This window comes from Pezoporus occidentalis, unplaced genomic scaffold, assembly GCF_034315485.1.
Source record: "Pezoporus occidentalis ecotype Australia unplaced genomic scaffold, CSIRO_AGI_Poc_V1 ctg202, whole genome shotgun sequence".
NCBI classification, from domain to species: domain Eukaryota; kingdom Metazoa; phylum Chordata; class Aves; order Psittaciformes; family Psittacidae; genus Pezoporus; species Pezoporus occidentalis.
In genome coordinates this window covers 514144-533702 of record NW_026913879.1, presented here as the reverse complement: position 1 = coordinate 533702, position 19559 = coordinate 514144, and the positions used below count along the sequence as shown (strand labels likewise).

General features: G+C 39.7%; 1 protein-coding gene across 7 annotated transcripts in view; it reads right to left on the bottom strand.

Moving 5' to 3' along the window:
- Window positions 1-768: 768 nt before the first annotated feature.
- Window positions 769-19559, bottom strand: part of EPS15L1 (epidermal growth factor receptor pathway substrate 15 like 1) — a 43874-nt gene continuing 25083 nt past the window's right edge. For 6 of the 7 annotated variants that reach the window (XM_062618713.1, XM_062618711.1, XM_062618714.1 and 3 more), the window contains 2 exons: window positions 10519-10724; window positions 769-6181 (listed from right to left, as the gene is read on the bottom strand). In XM_062618713.1, the coding sequence (XP_062474697.1) occupies window positions 6035-6181; window positions 10519-10724 (353 nt within the window). In that variant the 3' untranslated portion in view covers window positions 769-6034. The remainder of the gene's footprint in view (window positions 6182-10518; window positions 10725-19559) is intronic. The other variant, XM_062618715.1, reaches the window with a different exon arrangement.

The following is a 19559-nucleotide window of genomic DNA, read 5'->3' as shown; positions in this document are numbered from 1 at the left end:
CCTTCAGGTTCAAATTTCCCTTTGCAGAGGTTTCTTCTTGAGCAGGATGTCCATGCTCTCCTTCCCTTCCCAATGAAGAGCCTCCTGGCCTCTACGTACAGGGGGTCCTTTTAGAGTAAGCACGGACAACGCAGATTAGCCAAGCATTTGTGACAGTGGAAGGATGAACTTTATGTGTGTCAGACTCCAAAACCTTGAGCGGGAGCAAAGCCTGGCTCTGCAGCCCCCTGTTTTGCAAGGGAAGAGAGAAGCCGGGGAGGAAGCTGTGCCTGTCCATGCCACACCGCACCAGAGTCAGCTCCTGGCTCCAAAATGTCAGCCTGCTAAAAATACTGCTGGAGAGCAATTCCGAGAGAAACCTGCCTTGGCAATGGGTCGTTACCCATGCCAACGTGTGCAGGGGCAGAGGAAATGAACAGATGGGAGAAGAATGAGTCAAAGTGAACGATGTCCAATGGGATGACAGTGAGGTGTGTTTTTCCAGCGAGCAGCCAGGGTTTGTCTCTGGTGATCTCCGAACCCCTCCCAGGATAACTCCCAGGATGGCTGGCATTGTGGCACACAAATTGTTTTGGAAAGGGTGCGGCGTTGGATTCTCTGACTGGTCTCTAAGCCCAAATGGGGCCGGGACGAGGAAGAAGGGGAAGGAGAGAAGGGAAAACAGCACGCGGAGGCTACCGGCCAGAAGGAAACAAGCAGCTGGGCACAGCAAGATTCACCAGTCTGAGACAAGAGCAAAGAAAAGAAAGATTGCCAAAGTCTCCGAGCTCCAAAAAGTAACTTTTCATTTATTATATTAAACAATAATATTTCTTTTCTTATATTAAACAATAAACACATGAGATGGGTTAAAACTAAAATACCTTTCAGTTTGTTACAACATTTGAAAGAGAAATATAGCTACAACAATGTACATATTTGGAGAGATTAGTCAAATTTAGGTCAGCGTCGCAGTTTCCACTTTGTGTTTCCACCTTTTTTAGGTCAGACTAAAGAACGCCGTATTACAAGGGACACCAGAAGAGCACTCTCTAATTGTAACAGAAGGAACCACAGCCACTAGTTTTCCTTTTGAAGTGAAAACTTAAAGGGGAAGGCAGAAGTTGGCAAAATGAAAGCTCCATTTTATAACAAATTAGCCTTTATTTATAAAACTTTCAAGTAAAAAGAGCAGTATATCAACTGATAAAACAGGTGTGTCAATGAATAAAAGTTAACATATTTCCTCTAAAAATAAATCTTCTATGATTCCACCATACCCCAAGCAAAATTCCTTTCCTAAGGTGATTGTTGTGAAGGCTACAGAGATGCAACAGTTGACCCACAACAGAAACTCTGCTGTTCCATCAGTGTGGAAAGGGATTTGAATTAGATCATTATTAGCTCAGATCAATTCACTTCAACAGAGTTCCAATTCCAAACGAGGATTAAACAGAAATGAAATTCCTGAGAGGGAGGAATACAATGCAGGAGGAGGAGAAATCAAACTCATACGTGAGGGAAAGCAACAATCCTAGTTGGACCAAAATCCCTTGGGCCTCGGTTCTACAGAATAAATACTCTTCTCAATGGAGAAACACTACAGAAGAAATAGTAACCCAAAAAGGATTAGAAGAAGAATCAAGAAAAGTGCATGATCTTTGAGCATTAAGATGACAAAAGGATTTCTACAAAACTCCTGACAACAGATTTCACAGGCAGGAATTAGCAAAAGAAAAGGTTCTGCAGCGGGACACAGCCTGGAATTTCCTACGCTTGGAACGCACAGCACACAAAACTAAACAGAGTTAGGACTGATGATCCGCATAGGGCAGAGGTTTCATAAGGAAAAACTTGCCAATATAAAAACACTTCATAGAGCACTGCTGCTGAAGCACTGCTTTATGAGCATCTGCTTTTATTGCAGAATGACTGGTATGTTTTACAACAAGCCTATCTGAATAGATCGTAGGGAAACCACTCGAGGCCAGTGTGAGCATACTGGTCTATAAAGGCTAATGTGGGTAATTCAATACCTGTGTCCTACATGCAAGGTCTGCATGCGGAGGTTCAACGTGAATCATTGTCTGCCTTTCCTGTTTTAACTGTTGTGCCTCGGCGCTGGGTGCAATTCATGGTTTTCCATGAGTCATTCCAGCAGTGACGATACTCTGCATAAAACACACATATGCCACTATAAAAGCCTACTAAACTCATAATGATTGCTCAATGTACCACAGAGCCTCATAACTTATTCGAGCAGAATCACCTCCATTCTTTCCTCAAAGCCAAGAATGCAATGGATAGTCATTCCTCCTGAAGTAAAAGCTTAGGTGGAAAAGGAGGAAAAGCAGAGCTGAAATCCAGATGACAATTACGTGCAACCTGTATAACTAGAATGAAGCAAGGAAAAGATGTTTCCCACCTCAGTGTGTGACTGTTTGGGGGGTATGGGGCTATGGGAATAGCTCCTTAAAAATGTTTTTTTAGAAAAGGGGGAAAAGAGAGAGAAAAGTGAAACCAAAAGCAAATGTAGGAGAAAAACCATTGCCTCAGCCTAGCGAAAAAAGAAAAGCTGACATGACCATCCCATGCAAGAAGATCAGAAATGGAGCCTTTTCAAAAAGACACTTTAAAATCTCAAAGGAATGGGAAATCACACCCAGTGCAGATGGCACTGACCTTCTGCCAGGTTTCTCTCTACACTTGGCACAGCTCCTGAACAGTTTCTCATGCCACTGAAAGTAATCATGAAACAAACTCATCAGAAGCAGTCATTTTTGCCTTTTTTCTTTCTTTCACCAGAACTTTGAAATTCTAAGAGCCACGATCTAATCTGCCTTCCTGTAAAAATTCCATTTCTTATCCACCTCTGCTTACAGAATACATACATACACACAGGCTTTAATATATAGAATATATATGCATATTCTACATATTCATTGTATATACACATCTTATGTACAGCACAAGTAACTCTATACTAGACGCAGTATGTGGACGTATATAGTATATACGCACACTATTATTATATTATACAATACACTATATATATATGTACACACATAGACACAAATAATATGGATCTCAATGTACACTGTATATGCATTGTGTATACTCACATTTTCTATATCTTGCACTGTACATATTTTCTCTGCCCAAATGGCAATAGGCCTATTTGTGCTTTAAATTTCACTGTTCTGGAGGAAGATGATGATCAATGCCTTGCGTTAGAAGTTTTGTCTTAGAAGAAGAAGTGCAGGTATTATACAAAGCACTGAGTTACAAGCATAAGGGAAGAACGTGGGCAATGCTCCTTTTTGCATGGAAAACTGTGTTAAATAGAATGGGGAGAAATCACAGCTAAGTTGTCTTCTACTGCAGTGTCTAAAATTTGGAATCAAGAGTGTTTCAGGAAACCTAAGGTTACTAAATCTAACACACTGTGTACAGAGAACACGTTCTGTCCTTGTTCATTTGCTTGAGCCTCTATTGCTGTCCAAGCAAACATGAAGAATGAGTCAATAAGGAAATAGGAAAATGAGTAATTAGTTCTAACACTATATGGAATGCTAGGTTAATTCACATTTCTGGCTTCCTGCTGAACAGCTTCAAAACACCGACTCACTGCCTTAGAAGCAGTATAAATTACAGTATTTCAGAGCACTGACAAAGCAGCAGAAAGTCTTGTTATGGTACATAACTCAGAAGATGAATCAGGCTATTGAGCTCATCCACCCTGTCCCTCTGGAGTGACCTCATCCAAGCAGTAGTCCAAAAGTGATTTTCTTTTCTAAAAAGGCACTACATGTGAATGGGGGTTTATTGTAGCAGAAGAGACACCACAAAGACTTAGGCCCAAATGAAAAGGAGAATCTTACACATGGATACAATCTGATTAACTTCACTGAGAAGCCTGCAGCCATTCCACATGGAAAATTGCTCATTCATAGCGAGAGTTTTATCTCATGTTAACTATAGACAGGCCCAAGTTTGCTCTGAGAGACTTCAAGTCCTGTACACTGACAGAAAAGAGAAGTTGTTGACATTTTAGTATGCCTGATCATTTAATCTAACATAGTTTGGAGAAACATTACAATGGGAAGGGATTTCAAATCAGGTTCCGTGAAATCAGAAATACCTTCTACTGCATTCCATGGGGGTCGTTAACAAGAGAGAATTCAAGAGCTTTATGTGGTTGGGTTTGATACTAGAATGCATCCTCTCCCCTTCTGAGGGCAATTAATGATTCACATTACTTGCAATATCACTGCACACAAAGCAAACAGGGAACTGTGACTCATGAAACTGCATTTTGAGATACAAGGGTTCAGTTTCGTCAGGTATATTGCTGCATACATGAATGGATGGATGTGCACATGTGTGTATGCACACACACACTCACCCATACACCTACTCACTACTACCTGGGATGACAAATGCCACATCTTAGCTGCATTTCAGAGCTGAAAACTACTAAGGAGATTAAAATGAATCTAATCAGATTCTTATCTCTAAGGAAAGCATCCAAAATAAGGCCATTACAACAGAATGGGGAAAGACTGTTTTCATTCAGTGAACAGGCACTATCATTGTAGTATGAAAAATGAAAGGAAGCAAGGACATAAGAATAGAAATGCATTAAAGATGATGAAGGAATACCACAGTTTCATTTTAAGGGTTGCATCAATAAAACCACAGAATGTTAAGCTTTGGGATTCTACAGAGCCAAGGACAGGAAAGACTTGCCTACTCTATTTAAACATGAGTCCAAGGCAAAGACAACTGAAGTGTTCGAGTTCCTGTCACCAAAAAGGCATTTTTAGTAAGTAAATAATTCACAGACTTCTCTTAAGGACATGACACGTAAAACACGTTCTGTGTTATCCTTACCAGGTGGAAGTATTAAGTTCTATAGGTACATATAAAATCTGTTCCTACTTGGACTTACTTCTGCAAGCTGTGTTTTAAAGCCAATCCAGTCCAGCAGTACTTCTATAACTTAGGTATGAACGCGTATTTGGCAAATAAAACCTGTTTCAACTTGGCCTTACTTCAGCTAAATGATGTTTGATCTGTAACCCCATACTATTAGATAGGTGGAAATAAAGAAACAGAGGTAGGGACTGTCTCACACACTCAGGTACCACAAATCATACGGTCTATGTTCTGGTGGTTGGAGCAAAAGAGAGTAAAACGAGTTGCAGTGATGAACACTGCTCAGACTTGGTAAGTTTTCCACTGCTTGGGTTTAAATGAAAGCAGCCCTCAAACTTGTATCACAATCTCACTTGCTTATGAGATAAAGCAAGATTTTACCTAATGATTTAATTGCCAAATTCTCTGTCCAATTTACAACTGAATTAACTCCCTCTCTTACAACATCACACACAATTATTACAACTTAATGCAAACTAATGGTTAAATTAGAAGAACTTCTCATTGACAAATTCATAACATTTTACACAGTTCACCATGTCTGTATCCACCAGATATAAATGGCCAGATTCTTTTGTAAAAGCCGCATCTCCTGGGTAAAAAGGGACCATCTAATAATGAATTTATTCTGAAGACTTCGACATAGATGATGCAGATGGCGTACTGATAAACCTACCAGGAACTGCTAAATAAACGTATCAAGTGGAAGTTAATTCTATAAATATTATAATTTTATGACATTTTCTTTGAAATTCACACTGCAGCCTCAGAGCCCCAATGGAATTCAGGTAATATAAAGCCAGATTCACAAGCTGCAGCTCACTATACGCAACATCGTCTTCCAGATAAGGAAACTTTGCTTTCAGTATCTTAGGATCATACATTTCTTACAAGCAGTAAGTTTTATCTAGAACATATAATACAGCTTATACAGTGTTTCCTGCATATGATGCACTTGAAAAGCCACACAGAGCCCAGTTTGACATAACCAGCCAGTCTCGTTTAGAGTTGAAGGTGACTAGAATTATTTTTACAACATAAACCAAGAACTTAGTATTTTTATAAAAGCCACGTTTAAAGGTTTCACTTGGACAGGGTGGAGCCAAAGAAGTGCTACTTAAGAGTTTGGCATATCAGCCTTACTGAGTGCAATAGCCAACTCAAGGTCTTCTTGCTCTTGTCTCCGCAATCGAGCTAGTCTTTCTTGCTCTGCTTTTTCACTCTCACGCTTTGCCCAGGCCAGCTGCTGTTCTTCATTTCCAAACTAAAAAATGAAAATGGGAAACAAATTAATGAGGTTACCAAAGAGCTAGAAGAAATCACGTTAAAAATACAATGAATCAGACTTATTAAATATATGAATCAAGTCTACCAAGCTGTCTTAGGGTAGCTCTTCTGAATTAAGATAAAAATTCACTCACTGATTTCCTCCTTTCATCCTTTAATTTATTTCCTTAATTTCTTCCTCCTCCCACCAGGAAACTAACCCATCTGGGCTGCACGTCCCTGCATCCATGTCTCAGCTGTGTATGAAAATGGCCAGGGGACTGGAGCCAAACAAAAACCCCACAAGCACAAAAAAAGCAAGTTAGTGGTTTGGGAGCAGAGCAACCTACATTCATTTTTAAGAATAGTAAATAGCTGGTAAAACCAAGAGTTATTTACTCTTGTGCAACTCCTCTGCGGAGAGTTTTCTTGTAGTGTTTCCTCTAAGGGTGATGGGTTTTAATAATGACTCTGGAGACTGCTGATTTGTGGGAAGTTTCATCACCAAAAGTTACAACAAGTGCTTCTCTTACTGGACATAAAATCCATGCAGAGTTTTTTTTCCAGCAAGAAATAACGTAAGAGAATCAAATGTACTTCAGCAGAAAACACCAAGGAAACAGAACATATTTTAACACGCACCATCCAAGCCTGTTTGAGCTGCCCCAAACACATCAGTGCACTGCAGCAAAACTATTCCAAAGTTACATCCCAGGATTTACCACTGAAGGATGCAAAAAAGTCTGCTTGGTTGAACTTTTTGCATGAAAAAATGACAATATTGTCTTGAAATCGCAATTTCAAACTCAAATATAATCTGTGACTGTTTAATTTTAGCGTTGGCTGAAGAGGGTGACGGGCACAGAAACGCTCGCAGCTGCATGCAAATGCTTGCATTACAGCCCGCTTCTAACGTTTGCTTTGGCCTATCTTTTCTTGAAATGGTCGGGAAAACATGTTATTTGGGGGCGTTTTTTTGGGATGAGAAAACCATGGAATTTATAGGTCCAGTTGCAGCTGGATGCATACTGCACAAATTGTCCTGCGGGCCACAACACAGTAGTTCTCCACGCAGCAAAACGCACCCGTTCACTACCTGACTGGGCACCACCTTCCCCAACAAGCTTGAAACACACGGTGCTAGACCTGTGCCTGGCTACGTCTACACTATGTGATGAGCCCAGCCCTGCCTTTTCCCCTCTGCACTGGATCTGTAATTTCTATTTTTAAATAAATGCACCCATCTTGTTACTCGTAATTTACATTCCGCTTTATCTACGTGCTTCGGGATGCTCCCAATTCCTCAGTTTATTTCTCTTATTATGCTCTTTCACGTGATTTGATGAAAGGGGGGAAAAAAAAGGTATTTTAAAATTACTTTAAAGAATACTTCTGCTTTCATCAACATCAAAACTTAGATGAGGACCTCTGCATCCAATGCTACCGAAATACAATAGAAGTGCCATGCGTTTTACCGTATTTGACTTTTAAAGTGACTGAAATCATGTCAGCTGAAAGCTGACATTTAAAAGCTCCCGAAGCTTTTAAATAGATTAGTTTTGTTCAAGATACAGTACAGGCAGACTCAAATGGAAAAAGGGCTTCTCTGCTCATTCCAGTAATTCAAAAAGATCACATTAGCTGGGATGGAGAATAACAGTTACTCTTTCTGAAATACAATCAGCTTTGGTCAAACCCTCTGTTGAGAAAACAGTCTTACTTATATATAGCTTCCATCTGAAGATAAATCTTCCAAAGCTTATGAAAGTCCCAACTGTGACTTGCTTATTGTATATTTTTTGTGGTTAAAAGTGCTGAGTAAAAAAGGCAAAATAGGCGATTCATTGGCAACAAGTCTGGATGTGCCTTGTTACAAATGGTTTGCAGAAAGGCATAAAAGAGACTTTTCAGGAGCATAACTCTGACCATCAGATAGCGAAATACCCAACAGTGTCTATAAAAAGGCAATGTAACCGAATTACAAGTCATTCAATACAATAACAATTGGTTTGCATATATGCAGGTTTTAAGAAGTCTGTAAATATATCTCATATAACTGTCATTTCACTGAAATCCCCCTTTTTGCTTTCTTTGGAAGTTCAGTTAGACCCAAGGCAGAAAGGAGGAAAGGAGCAGAGTGCAGAGAAACTGATCAAACACACAAAAGCTGCACTGACTCGTGTGTACTAAATCACCAGCTTATACTAAAAGAGAAAATGAAGTTTAGTTCTAAGCGCTCTGTTTCTGTTGGCAGGAAGATTGCTTTTCTTGTTGTTCTGTAAACTGAAGCTGGAACCTAGAAATACCTGAAATATGAGCTACCAAAAGGCTTTGTTTTTTAACAAAGAGCCGTATTTAATGCCATGAGAATATACTTAAACTGGGGGGGGCATGAATTTGCCAGAGCCTCAGAAAAAAAGCACCAGGTTTTCTAGAGTGCTACTCGAAGCAAGTGAAGGCTCTCATGTTACTTCTGGGCTAAAGAACTTCAAGTAAAAAAAATCAAACCTACGTGATTCTCTGATTCTGTTCTCAGACTCCACGGCCTGAAAGCTTTGTGTCAAAAAGCCTTCTGTCAGTCAAATGGCTCTGAATTTCCATTATGAGCAAAGTTCCCCAAACGTCAGGCAAAGAGCAGTGCAATATTCTTGCCGATTACAGGGTAACTGGTACAATTAAGGCTTCATACAGAGGATTAGGAATTCTCAAGTGCAGCAACGTAACTGTGTTACAAGCAAGCAAAGAAAACGCCCAACAAACTGCAAAGGGATCAAGTCCCCAGTCAAATTCATGTAATGAAGTGCCACTTAACAGTAATTCTAAGTGCTACTGCTCAAGATCTCATTTTTCTATTTTTCCTTTATCTTCTAAAGTTAATCTCATCTCCTGAAAACCTGATGGCACAGCAAATTTCACACTAGAGCACCCGCTGGGATGGGGATCAGTGATTTTGGTTAATCATTTAATGCAATCAGGCAGTGTAAGCCACACTTTTAACTTAAGAAATGCAGTCTGTAAAGGAAGCCAACAAGAGCTGGGTAACAGTCATTCCATTCCATTATTTGTCTTTCACTGAAGGAAGAAATTAGATGTTCAAGAAATTTCAGATAAAGCAAGTTTTGCGTCTTATTTTTATTAAGAATGTCACCATTTTGCATACAATCACAGAATTTAACTGTGCAAATTCAACAGGCTAGTACTAACTGTGGTAAAGCATACAGAGTATCTTGAACTTTGACGTTTTCAGTATCATAGATAAATTAAAGCACTGAGGTCAGCTAAAAGTATGCAGATGACCTCATCTAACAATATCAAATAGGAAAGTGATAACACATTTACTATTAACTAATAAATGGGGGGGGGAACCATGAAAAATAAGCAACCTGAAAGATTCAGCTTGAAGACCTCCACTTGTTGATGAACACTGAACTGTGCTCATCGGAGTTAAGTAACAGATTACGTTGGCAATTTTACTGCATGGCAATGTGACAGAACAAAAATACATGAAAGGAGGAAGAAGGCTGAGGCTGTGGATGGAACAGGTTTCTATCTACTCATGGAAGCAGTAAGAACCACACTACTACTACATTTACAGTGATTTCCAACCTGCCAGCACTGAAAACAAAGCCTGATGTTTTTTAATGAATGGGTGCTTGGCTTTGCTTTCAAACCTTCTCACAGTGTCTTTTAGAACACAGGATGGATGTTTCTGTATTGGTTCTTCAAAACAATTTTGTTTTCTTTCTCTAACAAGGGCTTTTCTACAATAGCAGTAATGGGAACAAAATCCAACAGCTAACTTTTCAATCTCTGTCTCGGATATGCATCTTTATGACCACATTCCATCATATACAGCAAACATTGTGACAGGATTGTCAGAACTTTTTTCACAAACAATTACAAATACTTTAATGGAACCTTTCCCTTTCAGGATTTGCTTCCCAGGATATGGTGAAATCACTATAGAAACGTTTTCAACAATTGGTTTTGAACCTTTACATCATTGGCTCCCAAAACTCAGTTTACAAAATAGCCTCCATGCAACAAAAACAATACACAGATTCTGCTACAAAGAATTTGTGAGTAAAGGCACACTGTACTAAAATAATTTAAATGCAAGTAAACCCTTTAAAATTTAGTATGAAACTTCTTGGTTTTTATTGAAATAATGCCTTTTTATTACAGAAATATTAATACAAAAACAATGAGGACAGCATGAAGGTACTAAAAGACAGAAGCCAGTGAACAGTAGGTTTGCAGTTAAAACAAAACCCCAATAGATTGCTGCAAGCAGAGCAGAAAGTGGTTTGCTCAGAGACAATGAACTTAACTTACAGAGCTGAAGTCTGCAAACCCCAAGGAAGAGTCTTTAGAAGTTTTACTTGAAGAGGAGGGAGCAAATGGATCTTTTCCACTAAATGGGTCCCCAAACCCCTTTTTACTTTGAAACGGGTCACTGCTGTCAGCCCCAAATGGCTGGAATGGATCATGGGGCTTGGGAAAATCTGAAGACCCAAGGTGGCTTACAGGAGTACTTTTACCTGGAAAGTTTAGGAAAAAAACAAACAAAAGGAGAAAAAGAGAAGTTACTTACCATGGCCAATGCAAGCCCTTAAATAGGAAACTGTGCTGATACAATTTAGCATCATCCATCCTTCCTGGGATGGTTTAAATTTTAAGCAGATATAACGGTACTCGTTTCTCAATGCAAATTGTCTCAAACAGTTGTTTTATTTAAATAGATTTATTATCTTACTTATAGATACTGCAGTATTAATACCTTTGAGATTTTAAATGATAAGACCCAATATAAAGCCATTTGGTCAGAAGAATTCGACAAGTATGACTTTAGGTCATTTTCCAGGATTGGAGATATTTCAAGTTTAAATTTGGGATTATATAAAAGACAGAATACTTCAAAATACAGACCACTAAAGATAAATAATTAATCATGTTAACCAGAATTAAACAGTAACTTATCTATGACTTTACAGAACACATCCTGGAACTGGTTTATCCTTCCACCACACGTACAAGGGAAAAGAGACTGATTAAGAAATCACCTTGTTGTGGGGTGCTTGCTGTACAACCCACCTTTCGCAGGTGACTGCTTGTTCTTACATTCCACCCCAATAACAAATAAAATCACAGGAATGACTGCATATGCTCATAAATAATGGCTGTGTATTTTGTTGGTTACAAATAGAAACTCAGCAGTTAATTTTTAATTCCCCTTGTGAACAGTACTGTTTTGTTAGGTCAAATAACTAAAGAGATATACAGGTACATTTGCCTCTTCCTATTAAAACAACCCCAAACAAGCAATCAAAGAAGACTGCTCCTGACAAGTACACAATCTAGCCTCCAGGGAATATACTCCGTGGATGAGCCCTCCTGATTATAGTGTGAGCTTAACAAATGATAAAGAAAAACCTAGAAACACTTTAAAAGGAACAAATATTTATGATTTCCTGTATAATAACCTGAGTTACATACATTAATTGCATTAATAAGGCTATATTTTTTGAAAAGTTCAATTATTTGAACTGTAACTTAATAGGAATCTTGTAATTTATTCACATCAGGATACACATACTAGGACTGCAGAGAAATGGGGGGCTGAACTCCCATATTTCTGAGCATGTACTTGGCATGTCTAAGACACAGCCTGATAGCTTTTAAGAAGGTATTTTTGTGGTTGCTCATGAACTTTATAATATTTGATGGAATCTCTGGAAATCCTCATTTGCCAAAGAGAAATAAGGATCAGCAAACCTAACCTACCCAGCAGCCTGCCTTCACCTGCCATTAAATCACAGCTCCCATCCTAGGGAACATCTTCCCTGGCACTTGGCTTGCTGAACACACATCCCTCTTGTCATCAGCAGGTTCCTCACCCTGCTGGTGACACCTCCCTTAAGGGTTAGTGCACAGTGGGCAGGGGCTCACACTCCTCAAGCTCAGCCAGGCAGAGATTTACAGGGGAGCTGAAGGAATCACAGACTCTCAACTCATTTGTGCAGTGCTAATGCCAGACCCAGGCTCCTGATGCAATGCAGTGACCACGGCAGGCACTGTGCTTCAGGAAAGATGTGAAGCAAGCACAGCTGAACAAGCAGACAGAGGGAGATGTAGAAAAGACACAAACAGTAAGAGATATAACTGGATTTGCTCAGTCTTAGAGTATGCAAGGAGAACCTGATCACAGTCCTGTAGGCAAGTCTTCCATTAAGAGAGAGACTAATGGATTTAGATTTTAGCAAGAGAGATTTACATTAGACAATTTGTAACATTTTAAAAGGTTAAGAATACTCAAGCCTGCCTAGCGAACTTGTTGCATTCCATCATCACGTCCAGGAGGTTCTAGAAATCACACTGGTTTAGCTGCCTTGAAGCTGGAGGATAAATGAGATCCCTTAAAAGCTCACTCCAGTACTATTTGTCATGGTTTAGTACGTGCTCCATTCTGGGTATCAGATGTGGCAAGGATCTATGGTTATACCCACGTTAGCAACCACATGTGGGACTTCTAAAGACGGCAGATCAGACCAGGGATTTGTCACTGATGGAAGGAAGCAACAAAACATAAAGGAAATACCAGCAGCATTTGCTCTGCCCGTAGGCATGGACCCTTCTTCACCTGAGTTTCAAACTGCCTTTTCTATCAACAGAGGCCACATTCTGTTCTCAGAAAGTGTTGCTTTTACATCCTGCCATCACCATAGCCTCCAGAAGATCTCACCTTTCATCACAGCTAGGCACTGTCAGGGCACTAAGCAAACCCGGTAAAGGGATGAGTAACTCGGTATTCTGTATGCAATTCTCCAGAAAAAAAGAGCAACTTAGTTTAACTGAAATGACAAAGAGAATTGGAGTATCTGCATTTATTAAGGCAACACAAGAGCCCTCTACATTTTTCTCCTTCCACTACTGCCAGTTACTATCAAGCAAATTCCCCCTAGTCTCCTTCTCCCTATATTGCACCAAACCAATTCTGACTGATAGAGGCAAAAGTAACCCATTTTAAGCTGCTCTTTTCTTAGGTTAAATCTGCTGCTGCTGAAACCACTTTGTGGAACTGGTGACTGTTAACACAAACCTAAGGTTTGCAACGTATTTGCTCAGCAAAACTGTTTTTTTCTAGGTGGCCCGTTTAATGTTTTTGCACGAAGCCCCTAGTGGTTTCAGGATGCACACAGAGCATCGGGGTTTCTCCTGCTTCATCTTCACACAGATCACAAAGAATAATTTCGCTGGAGAGGAAATGTCACCACAAATCGTAGAGTTTTTGCTAACACTGTTGAAAATTTTCCTTTCACATCCCAAATGCCGTTTTCTTCATTTTTTCCTACGTTAAAGACCAGAAGAGGGCTATAATTTTTTTATTATTATTTGGAAAAGGTGAAATATAAAAATCAGGTTTCTTTTTTGCAGAGCAATTTTCAGGGCTATGCTCCATGCTGAATACACCAGTCCTGGCACTCATAACAGCATCCTCAAAGAGCCCTCTTTCACTACACTCTCAGCGTTGCTTACAGTTTGTTTTATCCTGCTACACTCTGCAAACATGGGTTTGAGGCCTGGCAGAAGTTTGTTTGGTTCAGTCAGATGTTCAAATTTACTTAGTTATTAGCCACACATTAGTAGTAATGACACCAGAATGATCTTTCTGACATCCCTGCTGGGTTACACCCAGTGTGAATCTCCCAGTGCAGTAAGTGGATACTGAAGTACACAGCGGCGTATTCCCATGCCCAGAATGTGTATTTCAGACCCTATAACGCAAAGCAAAAATACCCAAACCACATTAAAACTGAAGGACATCGGTAAAATTGTAACAATACAAAATATACTCTTAGCAGTGGCTGAGATTGCATTAATCTTATATTCACTGGAAAATGTTCCATTTTTACACGCTAATGCTCATCGTTTTGGAGGCATGGCGGTATAAAAGTGCAAGCAAACAGTTGTAACCCTTACTTATTTGATTTTTCTACTAATAGTTTCAGGGGAAAAAAGTGCAGAAAAAAGCAAAACAGGTCCTATTCTGAAACCACAGCAGTTTCAGCAGTTACCCAAGTGGTGCACCCAAACCACACCGAGGACTCACTTCAGCAAAAAGAGATGATGTACAAAATGGTTTACCACAGCAAATGCTGTTAACTTAAGAGCGAACTCCACCCATGTGAAGGGTTTATCTAATTTCATACCCCACAGCAAAAACTTTAGGGTTGACATCTATAGTTCAAGGCAAATATAATCTCCGTGATAAGATGCAATTACAGAAATTTCTCTTACCGAATTGCAAGGTATTGGCAATGAAGGAATGAAGTGAAACATTTATAGTTTTCTCTGTGTTTTGTGTTTCAATGATGGTCCGAACTTTCTGCTTAGCAGATCTTGCTGCATGAGTGGAAGCAGCATGTTTTGCTGGCTGAAGCCTGCATTCAGCATGCTCAAACAGGGCAGAATTGAGATGACATGATTTCAGACTTTCACTAAACAAGGACTCCTTTCCAGGAAACTCTCTGAAGTGAAAAAATATGCTTTAAGAAGTCAGAGTCATGCTACATAGGATAAGTAATGCTAGAGTGAGTTAAATCCGTGCCTGTGATTACACTTGGACATACAATACCAGGGCTCCCACCTCTCACATATGCCTACCTGGCAGAGGAAGTGTTACTCTAAAAGCTTTGGAGACTGTGCAGTTTTGTAAGGTGCCTCCCAGCACATCTTCCTCTTGTCACTTCACCAAATTTACGTATCATTCCTAACTTACTCAGTGGGTTCTTCACCATCCCATTAAACTACCCAGCTCTTCCACTGAGGCAGAATAAAACTTGCATAAACTGTAAGGAACTTACAGAAAAATCACTCTTAGTTTTCAAAATGTGCTTGAAGGTTAATAACATTAAAGCCAGTTTTCTACAGAATACTCAGAGGTATTTTGTCTTCAACAGGGGCTATTTCTGCACTGGATTTCAACTGTCTGGTGATAATGCTCTTTGCACAAAATCACTACACTTTTAGTAACAGAAGGAAGAATTTTTCCTATGCAAAAACCCCTCGAAACTGGTTTTGCTTAATATTTGCAAGATGTGCACCTTGAGCAAGCCTGTAGCTCTGAAAAGCAGAGCTGAGGAGAAATACCCTGAAAACTACAAACTTCTTGAAAGGTGAGAAATTGTTGTACCTTCAGCCTAACAACCTGTCCTGAAGCAGCTGCTGCACAGCCCCTTTCAACCATCGCCACTGAAATAACTGTGAGAGATGAGCATAAACACCACAATCAAAGTGTGAATGGAATTTTTAGTTGGTGGCCGGGCAGCTGCTCCACCCATGAGTCATTTACCCTTCACAACACGGGCTGCCTGTGTTCGAATGCAACTGTCAGGGCTGCTAGAAGGCATGAAAAATAGAAGAATGTTTTCCTGTGCATCACAAGCTTTTTGGGTGAGTTTTTCACTCTCGGCTGCTGCTGAGGTTAAAAACTAAAGGTAAACAGGCACTGAGCTACTTGTGAGTAACTCGGGTACCCAAGAAGCTCTAAGGAAACAGGTGTGGTACCAGTTAGAAACAAACAACACTCCTGTGATCACTCACCGAATGAAGAGCAGAACTCTCTACTCTCCTCTAGCCCAAAGGATTGACCCCCCTACACACTCTTGAATATGCCCATGTGAATAAATGCAAGGGAATGATTTGACCTTCTTTCCTGATGAACACAATTCTTTGGGTCACAACTCCTGGTGACATCTATTACACCTAACATGGCTTCTTTCTTCTTCAAACAACCTCACTGAAAACACAGAGCAAATTTCCCTGCAAATTCATATCCATGAGACATTGGACAGGAGAAAAGGAATGGCCACAAAAACACAATGTGTTTAAACACTAAGAATTCCTAAGACACCATTTGCTTGCAAGAAAGGAATTAGTAAATGCACACAAGAAAGGACTCAAGCTTTGGTTTGCATGTTTTTTTCAGCAGAATACTGAACACTTTCATCTAATTGAGACACTGAAGACACAGCATAGCAAACACAAGTCCAACTCAAAAAGTAGAAGAGATCTATGCTCCCCCCCCCCCCCCGAAAACTACCAAGATGAGGACAATGGGAACTGATAGTGCTCTTGCACTGCTCTGTGGATGAAAAATAAATCTAAAATGGTCAAAACAGTCAAACCATAAAATGCCTTAAATTTAGAGAAGTAACACATATGAAAAAGAGCTATATTTATCACTGATATACAGGAGGAGGAAGCATCAAACACAAAGGAAGACAGCAGCAGAACAGGGCTGGTACAAACACCTTCTCCTGATTCACGCCAGCAGAGAGGTAGCTGACATAATGAAGCACCTAATCAGGCACAATAGTAGTAAGAGGCATCAAAAAATTCAAGGGGTGCAAAAGACATCCCACAGAGTGAATCTAATTCAAAACCTTTTTGTTAGGCAACCCTGGTCCAGATAAGCCTGGAAGGGGTGTGCATACCCCACCAAGGATCCACTCAGGCTCTGAAGTCAAACTGCCTTCAGAGTATCTTGTCTTCGTATACATTCTTAACCGTGAGCATTTCAGTGGCCAAATCTATCTTAAATTGACCTTCCAAGATCTATGAGCAGAATGGAAATGTGCTCTGTGAGTTGGCTGTTCATTTTTCTTGCATTTCTGCCTTCTTTGGGGCTGACAACAATATTCTCCTGCAACCACATTTGTGAAGAAAGGGCAAAGGATCCCCATCCAAAACTAGGGAACTATTATTTCTGTAGATGATGGATTACAAATCCTCAGAGCTAAAAGTTTCCAGATTAGTTCAATGAAATATTAAGATCCTGAAGATCTTAATAGCTGTTAATGCCTGATCTCTCTTTTTTTTTTTTTTTGGCAGTCAACAGGTTCAGATATCATTTCTCTTTATCTGCCAAGTGGCAAGATGAAAAAAATAGGACTTGATCAGATTTTGCTTCAGTCGGTAGGGGCTTTTTCTGACTTCACTGGGCCAGCAAAACACATGGAGCAGTGTTGCCATCTGTGATTTGGTAAAAATACTGACCCCAAACACCCTGGCTGGTTAAATTATCATCAATAACATCATTACTATGAACTTGTAGAAACTTCTAGCCACTCAGATGGGCAAACCTTTGTGCTTGCACTGAGGTCTTCTGGGGCTCCACCCAGGCCAGGCATCTCTGAGGGACTGGAATCATGCTTCCTAATTTAAGGCAGGCTGGTTAGTCCCTTTGTCTGTCCTCTCAAGGCTTTTTCCAGTATTCTGACATTTCAAAACCACTACCAGACATAAAAACATGAGAATGGAACTGAAGTCCTTCCCTCAAACACTGAGGTGTTAACCTCTAACCTCTGAAATGCCAGTTTGTAAATTCAGTTGCACATCAGAGGAGCTCACAATAAACAGATCAAACCCCAAAGTTCTTCGTCACAAACTCACTCCCTGCAGCCTGCAATAATTTCCCCATAGAATTTATTTTAATCCCTCTATTTCAAATAGCAGCTGAATAAATCCACTAATTTCTCTCTGATACGGGTTGAATTCAGTATGTGCTACTTTGAATTCCAAGCTACATCAGCTATTAGCAAACCAAAGAAAAACTGGATTTGTAAAAGCATGTTAGCATTGAAGAAGTTCACTATAAACACAATACCCACCCCCTCTATTTGCTGCTAATATACAATATATGTAATGGTAAATTGTGACATTTAAGTGTAAATTGTAACATTCACACATTAAAAAGCTGGAGTGATAAAATAATTGGTTTTATTAAATAATCTGCAGGAAGAAAGCACAAAAGGTGTCGTCTTCTTGGGCTTTTAGGACTTCAGTCCTTTCAAGGTTAAAAAGGTCAAAACCGCTATAAGCAAGCAATAAAAATTTAGAAGAGGTTGAAGGTTACACACTGGTTAGTGGTGAAGGTTCTTCCACTAATATCACTGGTTAACAGTACTGTTATAACCGCAATGTGGAATGCATGGTGCTGCACTTAAAGGAAGTGGTAAGGGTGGGGCAAAAGCAGTAGGTCCCACGATCAAAGCACTAGAGCATTGAATTTTACTTATAACCCAATCACTGACACCCACACAGCAACTTCCTGCACTTTAAAAAAAAAAAAGAAAAAGAGGAAAAAAAAAAATCTGTTTCTCTCTTTTTGTAATCAACAACTTTTACCTAGAAACTAGTTAGTGGTGAGCTCTGACTGATTTCTATCTGCAGCTCGGGGCTGAAAACATAATTGTTAACCTGTGAGAACCTACCGGACCCATTTTAACTGACAGGTTTCAGTGCTATCGTCTCTTTCAGGCTTCTTGATTCATAATGACACAGAAGTCTTACAAACCCCAAGAAATATGAAGCAAGCAGAAGTTCAGCAGTGCTAAGCACCACAGGTGCTCTAGGACAGAGAAGAAAATGTACTTACAAAGGCTTAGCCATATTTTAGGAAAGCTTGAGAAAACTGTTTGCACTGGAACTGAGATCCCTGTCACAGGGCACTTGTGCTTAAGTCTATCAGTATACACTACTATTAGTTTCATCAACGTAAGCCATTTGTCTTGTTTTCTATTTATCACAGCCTATTATGCAAAGCACAGGCCTGTTTATAGCTAATTTTTTTCAGTGCTTTTTGAGCATTATTCAAGATACACCATCAATAAATACAGAAAACCTCCCACTTTTCTCTCAAGAAACCCTCAAGTTCTCCAGTACCACCTGGTGAACATCAGATTACTTCAGCCAAGTCCCAGGGGAGCTGTATAAAACCCGATGTCCATTAGGAACTTCATGGACTACGAATGCATTCCTGAAGAGAAAGAACATGCACACACACCCTTGGGGATTTTTATTAGCACAGTCTAGGCAGAAATGCTAAAAAGCTGTTTCTTAGCTGATCTTTCTCGACCTAAAAAGAGAAACTTAAACCAGGGTAAGGGACAGAGATAGTGATTTTTCAGATCTTTGCATGTAACAGGTATATTGGAGCTCTGATGTACACTGGTGTCCAGGCTTGCTGATTCTGAAACACCTTCTTGTGATTCTCTATTTTTATTCACTGATTTATTAGCCTTCCTTCAATTCTCTTTAAAGATTATGCACTTTACCTTTAAACAGTTACACTGAAAAAACTGCAAGAGAGCATTTAATCAGAAAAAGACATGAAATTTCTTTTGGTCCAAACAAGGATCAGTTGAAGACTTTGTAACATCTAACAGATCTTGAAAGACTTTGGTTCAAAAACAAATGAGAAAGAAGGAAAATGATTTATGAAGAGCAGGACAAGTATAAGCCTCAGAGTCAGCTTAAGATACAGCTTTACAGAAATAATCTCATGATTGTCATCCCTTCTCTTGAGTTTTTGA